Source organism: Artemia franciscana, chromosome 7 (genome assembly GCF_032884065.1).
Source record: "Artemia franciscana chromosome 7, ASM3288406v1, whole genome shotgun sequence".
NCBI lineage: Eukaryota > Metazoa > Arthropoda > Branchiopoda > Anostraca > Artemiidae > Artemia > Artemia franciscana.
The window spans coordinates 14364137-14385895 of NC_088869.1; the positions used below are offsets into that span (position 1 = coordinate 14364137).

Consider the following 21759-nt stretch of genomic DNA (forward strand, 5'->3'; position numbering starts at 1 on the left):
GGGGCACGCTTTACGTTGACGCCCCCCTCCTGGATCCGCCCTCAATACAATAAGAAAAACAATAGATAGCATAAAAACAAATGAGAAAATAGAATCAAACGAAAAAAAGATAGTTTCTTTCAGAACTACAAACATGAGAGCTATTACAACTTAGAAAAATAATATGATAGAACACAATAATCTAACAGAAAATGAAGGGAAAGGTTAACACTAGAAGAGTATACTAGATACAGGAAATTATAGTCATTCAAGCCAAATCAGCGGTTGTCGTTTCTAATTTTCTAAATATTCCCTAAATATAATAAAATTTTTCGTATAATATTGCAATGAAAAAAAATTGCAACATAACGCTGAATCTATAATCGAACACTTAGTGAAGAAACTTATAAATTTTCAATCAAAAATAAGAAATTCAGTTACGGACAGAAAATTTTAGCACACTTCAATATTTTATTTGTTATTAATTTTGAACTACACTATCGGCTTACTTTAATTACTTTAATTAATTTCAACTATAGGTCTGTTATTATGCACTATTAAAAATACTTTATGATTACCACAGAGGTTTTATTATATTTAATATATATATATGATTTCACAAACGATGACAAAGTGAAATCTGGATAGAAATGCAAAATTTGACTTCTATGGGATCTTAATCGAGTTTTGAACCACGTACATCCCCCCTCAACCCCTACTCATATATATATATATATATATATATATATATATATATATATATATATATATATATATATATATATATATATATATATATATATATATATATATATATGTAAAATCCATTAATCCGTCGTAATCATAGTCTAAAATCATCAGAAACATCTGAAGCAAACAATTCAAAACTAAAATTGCTGAATGAAGGTATAGGCTAAAGGTCTGATCACGTGAGATGGGCTTTCTAGGAAAAAAATATTTATCGCTCATTCAGGAAATAAATTTCCAGGAATTACTTTTTGTTGCTATTATATTTATTTTTCCATAGTGATACATAAACTAACCTAATGGAAAGTTCTAAGTAGAGCGATTGTTTGAATTTATGAGTATATAAACGGGAACTCTTCATTTATTGGAAACAAAATTTTAGCAACCTTCCACTTATGTGGTGTACAAGAGACATAGAGGCATTCTCAATGTTTCAGACAATAAAACATCTTTAGTTAATCAGGTGATTTAACTACAATAAGCTTAAAAAGTAGTAACAATGAATAAAAGCTTATATTTGGCAACCGGTTTTTGGAAATAATAGAATAATATTACTATGGTAATTTTTCAGAACTAAAACCTATTTTTGCAAAAAAAAAGAGGAACAGTCATAGTTCGAAATTCATGGTAATATAGGAATTGATGGTACAACCCAAGTTATTTATCCAAATGAAAAAACCAGGAGAGGTATAGTGGTTTCTGGGACTGAAAATAAAGGACACCAAAATACAAACATTCACCCACTGTTGTTTGGTAAAAATACAATTACATTGGACTCGCTAAAGAGTCGAGGCTCGTGTCACAGAGGCCTGTTGTCTAAAACATTCCTATATCTATACTGACAGAAATTGCTTCCAAGTTGTCGCAAGAAGCGAAAAATCACAATTACTAATACACTGATTTTGAAAGACTAGACAGAATTAAATAATTCCGTTAAATAAAAGCTAAATTTTTTAGAGGGTTGCTTTTTTATCATAATTATTAAATATGGACGCAAAGAGGATTACCACCCTAGAAAAATCTACAGTTTAAGAGAATTAGGCAATATTATATCGCATCTAATTTTTTTTTACCCTAATACAAAACAAAAAAGCTAGCAAGCTAGCTTGCTTCACCTTCAAGCTAGCTTGAAGACAAGGTCCAGAAAAGGGCCGAATACCCCTTTCCTCCGAGTAGCTCAAAAACTGCATACGAAAGTCCTGAGCTTTCATTTCACGGGCTTTCAGTCCTGGGCAACAACATTTATATGTTGTTGTTTTTAGTTGTTTTAGGTCCCCCAATTTAGCACCATATTATTGATTGTAAATACAATTTATGTAGTTTTTTTGGATGAAATAAACACATACCTACCTACCTACCTACCTGAGCCAAATTTGCCAAAAAACTATCATTCTCAAATCAGTTTTAAACTTTCACCAAGAATTTTCTTTGGGCAAAGGGGACCTCACATTTCTGTTAGGGAGGGTTAGAGCTCTTTTTAAATTTTATCTCCACCCCTGAAATAAATTCCAATTTACAGACCGGATTACTGTTATCATAATGAAAACAGCTATATCTTACCTTGAACGACTTGGCCTAAGGGTTGCTAAAAAAGGAAAACACTTTTTAAACGAAAGTCGTTTTAAAATGTAATTTTCAGAGACTTTATAATCTATAGATTTAAATACTGACAAAATCAAAAATAGAATAAAAGTGCAAGTGGTATAACCGAATTTCTAATCAAAGAAGAAGAAGCATACACAGCATATTCCTAGAAAATTTCAAATTTACAAAATTTCAAAAAAAAAAAAAAATCGAGAAGTGTATTTGACGCTTGCAAATGGGTTTGGGGTTGAGAGGGATTAACAAACAGTGGTCCCCTGCAAAATTTTGGCCATGCTCCACCAAAGAATATCTAAAATCGTGTTGCCCCCCTTGTGAAATTTAAACTTATTTTATACTATTTTTTAGAATGATAATATACTAATTGTACTAAATTTTATCTATATACAACACCTTTTATACGATTGCTGACATCATTGCAATACTATCATGTGTCTTTTTTGCTCTTTAAATGCGTATGATTGTGACGTCATTCACATGATTTTTTTTTTTTAATTAAGGCTCTATAGTATGGTCAGTCGAAAGATACAAGTCCCTGCACATGGCCCACCAAAATACCGCCATGCCCCACTGGTGAGGCCCGTGCCCCACGTTGGGAATCACGGCTATAAACCAAAAAACTCTGGAAAAGAGATCATTATTTCATTGATATTTATAAATATTTAGAACAGGTAGAATAAAAGCTATTTCCCGACAAGGAGTTTAGAAAGTTGGTTCAATTTCAAGGAATATAAAAAAAAAGTAGAAAAACAGTAGAAACAGAAAGAATAGGACTAGAAATAGAAACACAAACAGAAAAACAGAAAGTCGAAAACAGCTATGTTTGCACGGTGAACATAATTCGAAGCTTTCACGCAAACAGGTTAATGACAATTTTTGGATTGTTTCAAGACTTATATTTGTGATGATAATGGGTTAGTTGAAACAATAAAGTTAGAAATTCCAGATCAATAAAGTTCTTAGGAAACAAAAGCAGCCAATCGGAAGAATAAAATGGTCAATACTTTTTGTCGTCAACTGGAGATGTCGTCAAAAGCTGTCATCATAGAGCTTGAACGGTGTTGAACTTTTATAAACAAATTATTATTAATTATTATGTTGTTTATTATTATTATTGTTGTAATTATTATTAATTATTATTATTAATTATTATTATTATTATTTATATATAATAAATAATTATTATGTTGAACTTTCGTAGCATATTCCAGTCTTATTTTTTAGTATTAAGGAAATGTTGTGTTTCATTTTAGTGTTTTCTGAGAACCGTTGATGTAAGTTTATGATATTTGTACTTTTTTGTGTTCATGACTGTATTTTTAGCTTTAAATACACTTTATTTTAGTCATATATATTCTAATCTATCTTATATATCTAATATCTTATATTTATCTAATGTATCTTATATATCTAATATCTTATATTTATCTAATGTATCTTATATGTTAATATTTTAATCTCATATTATCTTACATATTTACTTTACATTTTATATATTATAATCTTATATTACCTTAGATGTTTATTTTAATCATATATATTATAATCTTATATATTCAATCTTATATATTAATATACAAAACAATGTCCAAGTGGATGTTTTACTTATTATTTTATTTTGTCGGGACCTCCCTGAGCCCCTAAGAATTCTGCACTCTTTTAGCTAAAAAAAATGATTCAAAACTATAATCTTAACAATTTCCTAATAAAATAACTAACCAAAAATTAATTCATAACATAAATAAAATTCGAAGCCTATGTCACTCTGAATGTCCAAAACTTGGTTAATTCGACATTCACCGGTGAATTTCTGAAATTCTTTTTTCTCTACATGGTTTCATTTAGCTTTGCGAATCAGTTTTTTCAGCCATATACAAGCTTTTTCAAGTTAGGCTACAAATCTAAGAAATGGGTTAAAATCTAAAATATCCCAATCGAACCTGTCATTATCAAACCTTGCATAAAACTGACAAAGTTGACTGGCAACGCTGACTAAATCCAAGAAAAAAAAAGACATTCACCATTCACCAGTTTCGAACATTTACGGTAACATATACACTCCATCCGTGAGGTCAGTCTCTGATCCTTCAACCCCAATTCATACTGCGTAGAGTATAATGTCTGAATTAGCTCAAGGGTGCCCCTCATTTAGCTTGTCCAAAAAACCGTTATTTTTTATTTATTTATATAAACTTATTCATAGCCCGTTACATAAACCTATTCCACTTGTGTCTTATAAATCATTGATGCTTTCATTGGATGAATTCAATTTTTTTTCAACATTTTTTAAGTATGTTTATTCATCCCATATTAATCAATCGCAGAGTTTTATTTATTTATTATTAGTCAATTGAATCTTCCATTGCAGACTTCTTAAACTTACTAGAAAATTTAGTAAAAGATCTTGAAACCACCCTTTCTTTCGTTTTACATTCAGATTGGAAACAGAAAAAGAAAAAATTCCATTTAAGACAGGGACAATTTTCAATGAAAAATTTACCCATTATTTAATTTTCAATTCATTCCGGCTTAAAACTGACTGTACCAGCTGGCTTAATGGTAAACTACTATTTATCAATGTATCAAATATGCAGATTTACACGTATATGACGTATAGCCAGTATAGGTGGATGTACAACGTGCGTAAGATCCTTTGTTCGTTAGCACTTGAGTTCGAATCCTGTTGTCGCTGATTTTTTTTTATTATTTGGAACGGAGGTTAGTAGCGTGACACTGTAAGCTCAGCCAGAGTCGACCCGGCTCTAAATAGATACCTGGAGAAATCAATAAAAGGTAAACAGAAAGGGGGTGCGAAAGCCAGGATGGCTGCCTCCCACCTCCCATTGCACTTCCTGGATGAACGGCCATGAAACGGAGATAGCTCCACCGGTAGGGACTGTAAAGTCTAATTGCCGCATTCTTTACCTTATCTTCCTTTCATAAAGTGTGTACAGATATATAAAATGCTAATTGATACTTATATTTGACACTAATTGACACTATTTTTACGATGTATAAAAATCAAAATCATAAAAGAATGAAACCCATACCCAAACATAAAAAAACAGAATAATAACCCCCTTCCCTCGCCTTCTCTAAAGCACTGAAGTAGACGCAAGTTCTTATGCTCTTATTGGTTTATAACTTACATACTTCCAATTCAAAATTGATGGAAAAGAATTGGTAGCATTCCATATTGATTTTAACAATAAATGAAAAACCTGAAATATAGGCAAAAATTGTGACAGTTTCTTTTGAGCAAGCCCCTTTTTACAGAACATCTAACCAATCATCTCTTTCATCAAATTTGATGAATAGCCCCCCGAGCATGCAAATTATTTCCTGGAAAGTTGTATTCTATGTATATTTATCGCCTAGAACCAAATGGTGAAAAAACAAAAAGGATATGGTTGATGGCACTAAGATTTGTATAATTAATTTTGGTATTGATATTTTTTTTTTAATAATTAACAACATTTCATTGTTTTAACGAAAAGCAAAAGTCATAAAGTAGACATTCAGTAGGAAAACGACAATTTTCACTAAAAATGATGTCCTGCTTCTGACGTCAAAATTTCTTCAATTTTCGTCCAGCTCCCATCCCCCAATGAATGTCGTTCGTCATTTTTATTAGATTACTAGCTGTTGGGATGGCGCTTCGCACCACCCCAACACCTAGTTGGTGGGGGCGCTTCGCGCCCCCCCAAGCCACCCCGCGCGCGTAAGTCGTTACGCGCCATATTAGTTACGCGCCATATTAGTTACGCGCCATTGTAGTTGTGTCCCTATGTCCCACCTGTGAATATAGATATATATATATATATATATATATATATATATATATATATATATATATATATATGTTTTTAACTACGTAAAACTTGCGAATATACAACATTCTTTGCTGTCCCATTGTCTGTGCATATAAATAGATTGTCAGGTTTACCGACTCTTGAACATGCAACATATAATGGTCCATGGGAAAACAATCCGTATTCAGATCTATACCTCATGATTCTAATGATTGCCCTTGAGCTTTGTTGATGGTGATTGCTAATCGACCATTCCCTGAGTCGCCATCGTCATTTATATATCCCCCTGTGCACCCCGGCGTCCCCTTTGTAGTTATGTCCCTGTGTCCCGGTCGTCATTTATATTCCCTGTGTCCCGGTCGTCATTTGTGTCCCGATGTTCCAGTCTGTGATTTCTCTTTGAGTGTCCCGGGCGTCATTTATATTCCTTGTGTCCCGGTGTCCCGGTCGTCATTTATATCCCCCTGTGCCCCCCGGCGTCCCCATTGTAGTTGTGTCCCTGTGTCCCGGTCGTCATTTATATTCCCTGTGTCCCGGTCGTCATTTGTATCCCGGTGTCCCGGTCTGTATATACATTCGTTTTTTAGTTTTGTTTTTCTATTTTTTTCCTTTTTTCTTTTTTTCTTTTTTAGTTTATTTAGATTTTTAGATTTTTTAGTTTTTTTATTAGTTTTTAGTTTTTTTGTAGTTTTTACCATTTTTTTTAGTTTTTTTTGTTTTTTTTTTACTTATGTCCTGGTCGTCATTTATACTCCCTGTGTCCCGGTCGTCATTTGTGTCTCGGTGCTTTGTTGATTGCTAATTTATATTATATTTATATTTATATTTTTTATATTTATTAATATTTTTTTAGTTTTCTTTTTCTCTTATTTTTCAGTTTTTTCCTTTTTTTTAGTTTTTTCTTTTTTAGTTTTTAGTTTTTTTTTGTTTTTTACCTTTTTTTAGTTTTTTTTAGTTTTTTTAGTTTTTTAGCTTTTTTAGTTTTTTTATTAGTTTTTATTTTTTTGTAGTTTTTGCCTTTTTTTGTTTTTTTCAGTTTTTTTTTTAGTTATTAGATTTTTACCTTTTTTTAGTTTTTTTTAGTTTTTTAGCTTTTTTAGTTTTTTTTTTCTTTTTAGTTTTTTTTGTAGTTTTTACCTTTTTTAGTTTTTTTCTTCTTTTGTATTAGTGTGAAATAATTCAGACGTCATATGCGGACAAACATGACGTCACCTGATCCACAGATCCACACACAGACAACTTATTTTTATATATATAGATATAATATCGGAGATTTTATCATTTGTGTACTAAAATAATTAAAATTTAAGCAAATACAAAAAATTGCATAAAAATTTTATAACTTACTGAAAACGGTTGATGTAGAGACTAAAACATTTTAGGCAAAAGTAAAAAAAAAAAAAACAAACAAAGAACAAATTTGGGTCCATTGTAATTCCATTTTCAAATAAAGGCAATGCTTTGGTAATAAAATTGAGAAAAAAATATAGAACAAGCGTCACAAATGTTAATTAGCAAAGCCTCAAATTTAATACGTGGGGGTAATACATCAAGTGCGGCCACTGAAAATAGAAGGAATATTCCTACAGCCAAGCTCAAATTTCGACCAGCGGAGACGGGTTGGCCTCTTGGTAATTATTACAATTACAACGTTGATGCATATGCAAGGGGGTTAAGAGACATGAAATACGGAGAGTGGCCAATAGACTACACATACAACCAAGGTTATCTTTTAGCCCGAAACAAAATGAATACGTTTGACGCCACTAACCAATATTACATAGCAAATTGGCCTTTTTATAACAACTTCAATAATGGGTATGATCACTATGAAATGTGGCTAAGCTATAGCGAATGGCAAAAGAATTACAGATATGACGGACTCTTACGCGATTTATGTGGCAAATATATTCTAAGTATGTCCATCCAAGATAGAAAAGATATGTTTAAGGTTTGTAACAATATCCAAGCGGCGTACTGGTCTCTGTATGAAAGCAATATAGGTCTATTTAAAAGCCTAAGAATTAAGGAGTTTATGAAATGCATATTTTATCGCGTTAAATTTTTAAATACGGAAGTCCAAAAAGTAGATAGTATTTACAATCAATGGCATAGGTATTGTAGGAAAATACCCAGGTATGGATGTGCTTTGATTAATGGTAGCTTCGGAAAAATTGAAGAAAATGAAAGTGAAGTTGATTGTGCAGCCCGTGAAGTCTATGAGGAGGTAGGATACAAATGTAAGGAGTATATTAATACAAATGAATACGTTGAATATTTTGGTAAACACAATAGTCGCATGAAATTATTCATAATTTATGGAGTGGATGAAAAAATATACTTTAAGCCAAAAGTAAAATATGAAATATCAGATGTTCAATGGCATTCAATATCAGAAATATGTAATAAATCTGATTCAAAGGAATATAGACTTATTTACCCATCCTTACAGAAACTGCTATTGCTTAATGAAAAGATAAAAAACAACAAAAAGGATTAAACGTCAATGTTTTGATATAGTATCGACTTATTATTAGTATACACTTATAATATAGACTTATTTACCTATCCTTACAGAAACTGCTATTGCTTAATGAAAAGATAAAAAACAACAAAAAGGATTAAACGTCAATGTTTTGATATAGTATAAACTTATTTATAGACTTATTATTAGTACAGACTTATAATATAGACTTATATAATTAGACTAGAAACTGTTATTGCTTAATGAAAAGATAAAAAACAACAAAAAGGATTAAACGTTAATGTTTTGAACAAGTTCATTTTTTTAATTAGTGAAAATTCGGGAAAAAGTTCTTATAAAAAGGCAGCAAGATGATGAAAAAATACATCAGAGGGATGAACAAGAATGACGTCATATGGGTATTTATATTCAATCCTAAGGTGGGGATTCAGTCCTAAGATGTTATAAGAAAAATACTTAGGAGATGACCTAAAAATCCGATTTTGCTAGGCATTGAGCACAGTAAATAATTTCAGTAAATAAATTAGTAGATAAATCAAACTAGTTATAAGTAAATAAATTAAATTAGTTATCAATTAGTAAATAAATTAAATTAGTTATTAATTAGTAAATAAATTACATGTTAATATAATAATATTATATAGTTAATTAATATATATATATATATATATATATATATATATATATATATATATATATATATATATATATATATATATATATATAGATTACTAGCTGTTGGGGTGGCGCTTCGCGCCACCCCAACACCTAGTTGGTGGGGGCGCTTCGCGCCCCCCCCAAGCCCCCCCGCGCGCGTAAGTCGTTACGCGCCATAATAGTTACGCGCCATTGTAGTTGTGTCCCTATGTCCCACCTGTGAATATAGATAGATATATATATATGGTTTTAACTACGTAAAACTTGCGAATATACAACATTCTTTGCTGTCCCATTGTCTTTGCATATAAATAGATTGTCAGGTTTACCGACTCTTGAACATGCAACATATAATGGTCCATGGGAAAACAATCTGTATTCAGATCTATACCTCATGATTCTAATGATTGCCCTTGAGCTTTGTTGATGGTGATTGCTAATCGACCATTCCCTGTCCCGGTGTCCCGGTCGTCATTTACATCCCCCTGTTTCCCCCGGTGTCCCCGTTGTAGTTGTGTCCCTGTGTCCCGGTCGTCATTTATATTCCCTGTGTCCCGGGTCCCGGTCATCATTTGTATCCCGGTGTCCCGGTCTGTATATACATTCGTTTTTTAGTTTTGTTTTTCTCCTTTATTTTTTTCCTTTTTTTTTTCTTTTTTAGCTTATTTAGATTTTTAGATTTTTTAGTTTTTTTTATTAGTTTTTAGTTTTTATTTCTTTTTAGTTTTTTTGTCCCGGTCGTCATTTATATCCCCCTGTTTCCCCCGGTGTCCCCGTTGTAGTTGTGTCCCTGTGTCCCGGTCGTTATTTATATTCCCTGTGTCCCGGTCGTCATTTGTATCCCGGTGTACCGGTCTGTATATACATTCGTTTTTTAGTTTTGTTTTTCTCCTTTATTTTTTTCCTTTTTTTTTCTTTTTTAGTTTATTTAGATTTTTAGATTTTTTAGTTTTTTTATTAGTTTTTAGTTTTTTTTTCTTTTTAGTTTTTTTGTAGTTTTTACCTTCTTTTTAGTTTTGTTAATTTTTTTTTTTACTTGTGTCCTGGTCGTCATTTATACTCCCTGTGTCCCGGTGCTTTGTTGATTGCTAATCGAACATTCCTTTTGTCCTGGTCGCTTTCTCTTTGAGTGTCGTCATTTATTTTTTTCTTTTTTAGTTCTTTTAGTTTTTACCTTTTTTAGTTTTTTTTTAGTTTTTAGTTTTTTTAGTTTTTTACCTTTTTTTAGTTTTTTTAGTTTTTTAGCTTTTTTATTTTTTTTATTAGTTTTTAGTTTTTTTGTAGTTTTTGCCTTTTTTTTTAGTTTTTTGTCCTGGTCGCTTTCTCTTTGAGTGTCGTCATTTATTAGTTTTTTCCTTTTTTTTTTTAGTTTTTTATTGGTTTTTACCTTTATTTTAGCTTATTTTTCAGTTTTTTCCTTTTTTTTAGTTTTTTTTTATTTTTTATTTTTTTTAGTTTTTTACCTTTTTTTAGTTTTTTTAGTTTTTTTAGTTTTTTAGCTTTTTTACTTTTTTTATTAGTTTTTAGTTTTTTTTTGTAGTTTTTGCCTTTTTTTAGTTTTTTCAGTTTTTTTTTTAGTTTTTTATTGGTTTTTACCTTTATAGTTTTTTTAGTTTTTTAGCTTTTTTATTTTTTTTATTAGTTTTTAGTTTTTTTTGTAGTTTTTGCCTTTTTTTAGTTTTTTCAGTTTTGACGTCACCTAATCCAGTTTTTTCAGGTGACGTCACCTGACACATCCATCCACACATCCATCCATCCATCCATCCACAGACAACTTATTTTTATATATATAGATATAATTGATATAATTATTATATCATAATTGATAATTATATAATTATAATTGAGTTAATTATAAATTAGTTATAGATAAAAGCTGTCAAAGACAAATTTCTTAAAGGAACAGTGGGACTGTTCTAACACAATAATAGTAACTTCATACTAAGCTATACGGTAAGTTATTAGATGATGAGGTTAATGGTAAGGTAACACATAATGGTAGCCGGTGACTTAGCCTGACAAATAGTAATGGAGAAACGGTGTAGTGTAACACTATAATGATAGAACTTCTGAAATAAGAATGGTTTTGTAATAGAAGCAGGTGCATCTTGCATTCCAGGATGCCATTGGAAAGCAATGCCAAATATTTATTATTTTTTATTAATTAATATTTTTTTTTGATAAAGAAACACTGCAAATGGATGTAAAAACGGTTCAGCGTTGCCACGCTGAACTATGAAAACATATAAAACAAACTAATTAGTTAAATTGAACAACGCTTTTGAGCTTATCACTAATATGAAATCATATTGGACTGACTTACCAATAGATTGATTATATGCGTTTCTTCGCATTGTGTCAATATAATTATCTTCATTTTCTTGATCAATGTAATTTGATAGCTTATTAATTCTGGGTAATGTGCCACCTGTGCCTAGATTAAGATTTCTGTGATTATATTCTTTCGGCGGTTCAATGGGGTCGACCAAGTAAGTACTAAGTGCTGGCTTGCCGTGATGAACATCATTCTGCAATAGGAAAATAAATAGTAACTTCAATACCTAGATCTGAGGCCAAATTTAAGGGGGGATACCAGATTTGAACCCCCTCCTCTTCAAAATTCTTGTCCAATTGGTAAAAAGAAACGAAAATACATATACAAATATGTTGATGCGCGTTTTGCATTCTGCCCTCCCCGAACAAAAATAATAGATACTGCCTTGCCTATGTCCACTGTAATTGTCAATTAAAATATAAATTTGTGGATCATAAGGATTTATTGTCGTGGAAAGGGATCGGAAGGTGGAGGTGAGGGACACTTACCCCTGGCCAAAGAGACTGAATAAAAATCTTATAACAGTAAGTCATGTGTTAAAATTCTATTATCTTAGCCAGGAGAACATGTGTATTCAATAACAAGAGCCAAATATTGCGAGGGGGTAAGTGATTTTTACCGACTGTGCAAGTACTTTCTTTTGGTTGTTTTTTTGTTTACCAATAATAATAAGTAAACGAGTTAAACTTAATTCAGTTTCTGTTTGTTTAGAAAAAACAGAGAAATTACAGCGCTTCAGCGCCTCAATACAGCGTAGTTCAATCCTGCCAGTAACAAAATGATTAGGATGCATGAAAGAAATTGTGACTGTTGGTTTCAGTTTTCCCTCTTACAGTTTGGCCTGGAATATTTATATAAAAATTATCGTTAACTACAGTAAAAAGCCCCCCCCCCCAAAAAAAAAAACAATCAAATTTGAAATCCCAAAATTCCTGCCAAAAGTGTGACGTCATTTATAAATGTTGCCCAAATTTAATTGCTTGAATATCAGCGTCCTAAATTGAGTCTTCAGTTCGAAAATGCCCCAGCCTCCTTTCTAAACTCCCTTCCTGGCAAACATTTAGGAAATGGGCAGCCTCAACCAGGTGAGTGACACGCTGTAGTTGTAATCTTATATGCTTGAGGTTTCGAATTTCGCTGCAAAAAATTTTTTGTTTGGGATGGAAGTCAACGGTATGAATCCGCTTGCTCAGTCACCATTACACGCAGAGGGGGGAAGCCGGGCCCATATTTATCGACTACTAATATTTGGAAGATGGGCAACAGGAGCAGAGAGGTAGGTAGGTTTTTCAGGGCGTAGGGGCAATGCTAGTTTTGACCCATCCCCACTAACTTTATATAAAAATAAAAAAATACAAATTAGATTCCAAAAAACAACGCTGTTCAGAGTGGATATAAAAAATCCACAAAAACTCCATGTCTATTCTCAGTCTCTATTTCACTTTTTGTAGAAGTTCTGGTTAACATTATTATTCTCTTCAGCATAATTTTCCAGTTTCATATTCTAAATTTAATAATGAATTATTTTTTCCTGTTTCTTTTTGTTTGTCTGCTTTCTTTAATTTTCTGCATCTAATTACAAAATAATCGAAAGTCCTATTTAGAACTGAATGTATCTGATGTAGAATGGCATTGGTATTGAGTACAACCCTGCTTAAGAACTTAGAGAAGAAGAGAAAAATTATGTCTCTGTTCTATAAGCGATTTATAGCCATTCTCTGCTTCTTCTTGAAGGTCTCCGTTATTTGTCCATTATAAATTGACACAAAGGTCAACAGAGAATTTAAAGTATCTAATACAAAACACATGAAATTACGTATAACCCTGTTCGAGGATTAAAAGAAGAAGGGAAAGAATTGCGTCACTTCACTAAAACAATTTAAAAGGTCTTTTCTCCTTCTTCCTTAAGGTTTCCGTCATTTTTAATAAAAAGTTACTGAAAGGCTGTATCTAGATATATTTAATATTGCTACTACTAACTAGTACTAACAACTCATTGCAGCACCAAGCCGTCCCTTAAGGACTAAGAGAAGAGAAGAAAAAACCACATTGCTTTTCTAAAAGTGAAGACCATTTTCTGCTTCTTTTTGAAGGTCTCTTTCAATTATAAGTTGATTTAAACGTCAACTGAGAATTAAATTAATTTAATATATAACCTCATCAATTTTACTGAGGACTAAATGAAGAAGAAAAAGAATTCTGTCCCTTCATTAAAAACAATTGAAGAGGCCTTTTCTGCTTCTTCCTGAAGTTTTCCGTCACTTTTCATTACAAACAGTGAAAAATTATATCTAAAATTGAGCGTATTTAATATTACTACTACTAAGAACTCACTGCAGCACTAAGCCGTCTCTTAAGGACTAGGGAAGAAGAAAAAAAATTACATGGCTTTTCTAGAAGGGATTTAAGGCCAGTTTCTCTTTCTTTTTGAAGATTTCCGTCAGTTTCAATCGTAAATTGATTTAAATATCAACTAAGAATTAAATGCTTGCAATGTAGAATATTAATAATTTTCGGGCAGCACTAGGTGAGAAACAAAGTAATAAGGGAGAGAATTACGTCATTTCAATAAAAACTATTTTAGAGTTATTCTCTACTTCTTCTTGAAGGTTTCCGTTTCAATTGCAAATTAGCGGAAAGATCGAAAGAGAATTAAATGCTTTCAACAATATATAATTGACAGCGTTGATGAGATGCAGTCAGCCAATAGCTAATCTAAAAGCTAAAGCTATAAAAATAATTTCTCTCCAAGATTTTTTGCCCCTCCCGCCACTTGATTTTGAAAATTCTAATTTTAGTATTCTCATTGATTTATTACTTTTTGTATTTTCACTGATCAAATTGAAATAACAACAAATTGCCCGTCCCCGAAATTTTGACAAATACGTTTACCCTCATCCCTACATTTTTATGAACTGAGAACCAGGACATTACTGAATATAGTAGCATTTTCTATCAACAATGGAAAGTAGGTTCCACAGAAAGAAATTTCTTTACTGTCTCCTAGAGCTTCATCCGGACAATTGAGCAATAGAAATTAGAAGAGAAAGCCCTGTAAGTCTTGCCAATAAAACAAGAGGAAAAACTACAATTAGAAAGTCTGCTGTTTTACTGGATTCATTAATCTCCTAGTCAATTTTTTTTTTCTCAACTTTGTTGTCTCTTCGGATATATTAAGGATCTGAAAGTGAAAAATGAACCTGCTCGTGGTGTATTTAATCTAAGCGACCGAGAACAAAATATAGTTTCTAACTCTTTTCTTTATTACTGTATACATTTTTATAAAAAGTCAGAATAATTGAAAATTAAAGTCCTCCGCAATGAAATAATAAAAAACAAATAGTTATTTAATATTATAATTACATTTTGATAATACCTATTTTATTTAGAAATATGTATTATGTACATTTATCATTAGTATTGGATATTCATATTTTATTGAATATATATTAATGCAATATATGTTGATATGTCTACATAAGTATATATGCTGAGCTTCGGTCGGCCCCTGGCACTGGTACGTGGCAGACTTGATGTGTGATTCTCGCTGTCGGTTCTCTTCTAACCGCAGATTTCGTTATACACCATTCACAACTGGGATTCGTTGTGGATACTCATTGTTGCATGTATTCTAACCGCATATTTCATAGTGCTTAATTTTCGTCTGTAATTCGTTGTAATGCATGTTGCACATGTCTTTTAATCACAGATTTCAATGTGTTCATTTTTGTTTGTGATTCGTTGTGATGCTCGTTGTCGCATGTTTTTAATTCTAGGGATTGAGATTCATTAAGAGTAATCATTATCTCAGGCATTTTTGCATACCTTTAGCTGTCCGGATTTATCTTGTCGCATTGGAGGGTTCAGGTTTTTGGACAAACATTTGATTATCCAGGCTGATGTACTCCCAACGTGCTTTGTTAGAAGAACGACGTTAACCCCCAAAGCAAAACTGAAACGGAGCACATTCTAGCTTGAATCATCCATAGTCAATGATATACATATTAAACCACATTGGTGGAAAAGGGGGAATTTGATGGTGTCCCAGGTATTAACTACTGCTTTTGCGTATTTATATCGTTCTCCTTAATTACAATATTTAAAACAAAATTGAGTAAAATACTGTCATTTACTTAACCGTGGTTTGAGAATACCTGAAGAGAGAACATAATACATAAAATAATCCCTCCTTAACACCTGGCAACAGAAGGGGGATGAATTGTATCGCAATAGTAATTATTGAAATTAGGATAAGAGTCTTACTGTTTGGCAATGACCTAGGTCACCAGAAAATTTCGAAAGACAGCGTAAGAGGAAACTACCAATCTTGACCTGGAACCGAGAACCGAATCACTCGGGAGATATCTCTTGATTCGTCTAAACATCAGATATCCTTAGATACTTAAAGTAGAGGGCTGAAGGGCTTAGTAAATTTACCCGAGCTATGATTCCATCTTCAAGTTACAGTTTTTCCTTTTTTGTCATATAAATTGATTAATCTTTTGATGTTGCGTCTTTTTTCGTAACGATTAATTATAGAATAACCTCTTTAGGCTTTTTTTAGTAATTTCTTTCCATGGGGTATGTGTCTAAAGCATTAAACACGTTTAATGTTGTATTAAATCGAAAATATGTTAAATGAATTAACAACTATTTTAAGCATTATGATTTTAATATTTTAGAATTATAAATTGTAAGAGTCTTATTTCAATACTTTTAAATAATATTATTTTTGTTAATGTTCAATATTTTTACAATTAATTAATAATTTGAATTTGCCTCTTAGTAAATTTCTTAATTAAGCATGTTTTTAAATTGGTTTTTCAATTAATACATTTTTTTTAATTTTTATGATTTGAATTATTAAATGAATTAACTGTGTTTACCTCTTATCACTGGATTTTCAGCCTTTAACAGATTATTAAGTTTTATTATTAATCATTTGTGACAAGATTCCATACTTATTTAATGCAATCCATCTCAAACTCCAAAATATATCATTAACATCATTTTAATCCTTCGTTTTTTTCATATGACCCAGTGGAAATAAGTCTATCTTGCCCGGTATTTTCCATTATTCATGAAGAAAAATCTACGGCATTGCCACCGAACTCCATTAGTAGTCAAGAGTCAGAAGTTTCTAAAGCCAAGATCCCTTCATTAAGATGATTCCTACGTAAGAAGGGATTACAACCCAGATGGGAGTCTTACCTGATAATCTTCATGGCTTCCATTATGACTATATGTTTCACTTTTCTCTGAGATTGAACTCAAAGTTTCTCCAGTAACAGTGCCGTTGTAACTGCTTGGGGCATACATTTCAATTGTACCGGATTTACTAGAACTACAACCGTCGCTCGAGGCTGCTGGAAAAATTAATTTGGTAAAGTAATGGACCCGATTTGAAATCTTAAATATCTGTTGAGGGAACTGCCATGGAATATTTTGAAGCTAAACTACAGCAAGAACGAATGAGGGATTGAGTGGAAAGCCCTGGAGGAGTGAATGAGAGAGAGAAATGAGAGAAAGGGAGAAAAACAGAGAAAAGAGAGAGAGAGGATTGCAGGAAATAGAGAAATGCGAGTGAGCTAATGAGCCATGAACGAATGACTAAGCAAATGGCGAATTAAGTGAGAGAGGATGTGAAAGAGTGAGCAAGTATGAGAAAGAGAAAAACATAAAAAGAGAGGATTATAGGAAACAGAGAAATATAGCGAGCAGAATGAACACCGAGTGATGAGTTAGTAATGAGCTGTATGGATGAAAGAAATAGATACAGCAATCAAGCAAAGGTATTCTTCGTTTTTAATTTCTATATTTAAAGCAGGCACACATGCTGGAATAAATTTACTGGGAGGGGCAACTTCGACAAAAGAAGGAGTGTGAAGAGGGCCTGAATTAGTAAGTAAGAGTGATAAAGAGAGAGAATAGTAGAAGATAGAGAAATATATATCATTTAAAAAGATACATTATTTACAAATCATTGCGGATGTTAGATTTCTATGGATTTATGTAGAACTTTCTCCTTTTAATATAGGTAGAATTCACTACCCTTCCTCTTATTCTTTCCAGGTAAATAAATTTACCTTGCCAACTAAATTTTATAAGGGAGTAATTTAAAAGCAAGGACAATAAGAGTAAATTCAATAAGAAAAAAAAGAAAACTGAAAAACAAACAAACGAATAAATAGAAACAATCAGGTGACAAGATTTTGCTATTATCTGAAGAATTGAAATTAACCTCCTTCTTTTCCCTTTAAATTTTGCCCTATATTCAAAAAATTAAAATTCTTAATCGTTGTCAAAGAAAAAAAATCGCAAAAGATAATGAAATTGCGTCAGCACAAAAAAAAATCTCAAAATGATATTCCACCAAGCCACATGTTTCTTTTTCTCTAACTACGAGTCAGAATCAACAAAAAGCGACCCTCAAATCATAAAGATAGAAGATCATTTATTTTATTTCTATTCAATTTCTTGGGTTTGAAGCCTGTTTTTTAAATGTTCCTTTTTGTGTCTGTTGACTCAATAATGCAAATTTGGTCTGCCATGCCTTGGAACAGTAACCATTTTCGACACAAACCTTTTTTCTCTTTTTTTTTGCCAAGAGATAATAAAATAAGTCACCAAAAAGGACCCCAAAGTGATATTTCACCCAAGCATTTTTTTTCCCCTTTTTCATTATCCATGATTCGGAATTAAGAAAATTCACCAGTAAATTATACAGACAAAAGCTCATTTAGTTTATTTTTATTACTTTTTCATATGATTTTCTCTTTTCAACCTTTTTTTTACCAGCTTTTGACTATTTATTTATATAAATTTTCTATTTATATTTCTATTTATATTTATATAGTTTCTATTTATATAGTTTCTATTTATATTTCACAAGAATTTTCGTTGTTACCTCTTAACGTTGCCTTGTAAAGGTTTGAGGTCCGTTTTTTATGTGTTCCTTTTTGTGCCCGTTGCCTCAAAAACGCAGATTTGGGCCGTCAGGGCTTTTGACAGTCACAATTTATGACATAGATCTAATCTTACAGCTAAAAAAGTCAAAATGAAGGAAGTTTTCACTCGTTAATCAAATAATTTTTCCCCACCGAGATACTAAAATTGGGAGAGCTTTCTAAAATAACTCTAAAACTTTCTAAAATGGCATGGTAATTTCATCTATACGACCTCCTTCAGGATCGGTCATTTTGCAGCACCGACTCCATATTTATAAAACACGAAAGACTTATCAACGAAGAAAACAAGAATTATGAATAAATTAAACATAATTTCTGGAAGCAGGATTAAAGGAGCTAGATAGAAAAGAAAGAAAAAAAAAATGAAAATTACATAACTTATTTTATGAGAGACGAGGGAAAACTCCATCAGGCACAAAACTTATATAGTCACTAAAAAAAAAAAAAAAAAAAAAAAAAAAAAAAATGATGGCGATAAAATTCTGGTTTGTGTCGTAGTTTTATTTTAAATTTACATAATTAGTGATCTTTTAATTTCATTTTGAGACGATTAATAGAGCCGCAAATTAAATCTCAACAACTAAAATTATTATATATATACGAGGCGGTGTTTTTTAATTGAGATCAGTAACACAAGTACATAGCGAATGATTATCTAAAAAAGTAAATTGATTTTCTAAAAATACATACTTTATTCTATTTAACAGCATAGTTCCCAGGTTTGTTGTAATACTTAACAAACCTTTCAATTAACTTTAAAGCGTCCTCTGTATAAAAACTTGCCGCCTGTTTCACTAACCAGGAATTCATTTCCGTTTTTACGTCGTCATCATCATTGTAAAGTTCGCCACTGAGGTGCTGCTCGAGGTGGAGAAACGGATGGTAATCAATCGGCGCAAGATCAGAACTGTATTGTGGGTATTCTAAAACTTCAGAGCCAAAATTGTCGAACAAATTAGGGGTCTAACCAGTAGTGTGAGGTCGTGGATTGTCATGAAGAAGGACAATTTCCTTTGTCAGCATGCCAAGTTTTTTTGCTTTTTTTTTATCACTCTGCGGAGCTTCCTGAGGGTTAGGCAGTATGCTTCTCCAGCTTCTGCATTGACTGTGGTTCCTCCGTTGCATGAAGTCGACCAAAAAAACACCATACCCATTCCCAAACACCAACGCCATGTTTTTGCGTTGGGAGAGAGAATTTCTGGCCTTCAAATTTTCAGGGGAGTGAGTGTGTTTCCATCCCATGTTTTGTTGCCTCGATATGCAAAACTCCTGTTTCGTTTCCAGTTCAACCGGTTGCCACCTCGGTGGCAACCGTTAAAAAGATGACGACGACGTAGAAACAGCAGTGAAATCTTGGTTATTGGAGACGGTGGCAAGTTCTTATAGATTTTACCTTAAAATTAGTTGAGAGCTATGATAAGTGTTTCAAAAAACTTGGTAACTATGTCGAAAAAAATTGAGTAAAGCATACACTTTCTGAAAATAAATTTACTTTTTTGAAATGATCTTTCGTTGTGTACTTATATTCAAATGGATCTAATACCAGAATAAGCAGAACGTAGCAACAATTACATAAAATATGTTTTGAATATTCTCTTCCCAAAACAAAAAGATAAACCTCACGTTTAACACGAGTTTGAATATGGGAATGATTCAGCAGTAGATTGGCCTTTAAGAGTAGAAAAATAAATAAATTAAATAATTAATAGAAAATAAAAATAATTAATTAGAAAAATAAAATTATTGTTTTCTCTTTTATATTTATGATCTAATATTGTTCAACATTTTATAATTTTCACAATTTTACAATAAAGTGAGAATAATATTTTTAAAGTTTCGCGGGGATGTTTTTTTTTCTGGAGATTTAAATGAGGACCAGGAAAAAGACGAATACAAAACATTAAAAAAGAACCATAAATAGAAATATAGAAATAAAAAATTGAATCATAATAACAAAAACAGATTTTTTTTTAAAAGGTATGTGGTACCTACTGATTCGATAACAAAAAAGACAAAAAAAAGCACAAACAAACCTTCTTCAAGCAATTTCTTTTTTCTACGAAAGCAGCAAACAAACGCAATAACAAGGTTCAAAATCAGCAGTAACGATACAGCTATCGATACACCAACAATTACGATTTTTGATACATCGGCTCGATCCTTCAATATTTCGGCCATCATGCGCTCACGTTCAGTCATATTCTCATCAAATAAATCTAACAGAAGACAAAACATGCAGTGCAATCACAAAACAAGCACAAAGTGAACAAATTCAAACACAAAGTGATACAAATTCAATATGAAACATAACAGTGCGACGAAAAAACAAAAGTTGGCCCAAAATGGAATAAAACAGAATCTGATTTAAAATTTTGTACATTATAAATACTTACCATCCTAGTTTTTAAAACGTTTCTTTCACTAGTATATTCAAAATGTTCTGAGAAATTTTCAACGGTCCCCTCCTCCCTTCTAAAAGCAAAAACTAAAAATTATTCTTAAATCCCCCTTGAGGAAGTATACAAATAAACTGCCTTTTCCCACTAAATTTTAAAAGGATTCAAATTGTCAAAAACCAATATTTCATACAAAAATCAAAACAACTTAAAGAATAAAATTAGTTTGGGCATTTGTGATCATATATAAACAGATTAAATGAGGAAAAATTTTAATATATTTTTACTCGAAAAAAAAAATATTAGAAACATCTATAAAGATTTGAATAGATAAAATAGGGACATACTCAGGGAAGACTCTCAACCCAAGTCATTGCAAAATATCAAGAATTTCCAAATTTAGATTGATAGCATCAGCAAGTTTTCGTATTTATTTATTTTATTAGTATTATTATTATTTACCCTCACGGAAAAAAAATTCAGCAGACACGCTGCCATGGGACTGCTTTGTGGTGAACGTGGATTTAAAAAATCTAAGAAAAGTAGGTATCTTCACGGACTTGAGTTTCCACCCATTATAAATATTAAAATCTTGAACACCGATTTCATCTTATCACAAGTAGTGTGGACAACCCATTGTATCACCCTACCACCTAATGGTAAGCACGGCTCCAAACGCTCCACCACCCCAAACTCTATTCAGAGGTTCATTATTTAGCCTCCCCCATGAAGTTCCTACAAATTTTAAGCGTTTTCGTACGAACCCATCCCATACCAA

General features: G+C 31.8%; 1 protein-coding gene across 5 annotated transcripts in view; it reads right to left on the bottom strand.

The window, feature by feature from the left end:
- The window catches only part of LOC136028879 (nephrin-like), a 252420-nt gene that overhangs the window by 6868 nt on the left and 223793 nt on the right, over window positions 1–21759 (bottom strand). For 2 of the 5 annotated variants that reach the window (XM_065706830.1, XM_065706828.1), the window contains 3 exons: window positions 20619–20801; window positions 16829–16983; window positions 11606–11810 (listed from right to left, as the gene is read on the bottom strand). In XM_065706830.1, coding sequence (XP_065562902.1) covers window positions 11606–11810; window positions 16829–16983; window positions 20619–20801 — 543 coding nt within the window. The remainder of the gene's footprint in view (window positions 1–11605; window positions 11811–16828; window positions 16984–20618; window positions 20802–21759) is intronic. The other 3 variants (XM_065706829.1, XM_065706832.1, XM_065706833.1) reach the window with 3 other exon arrangements.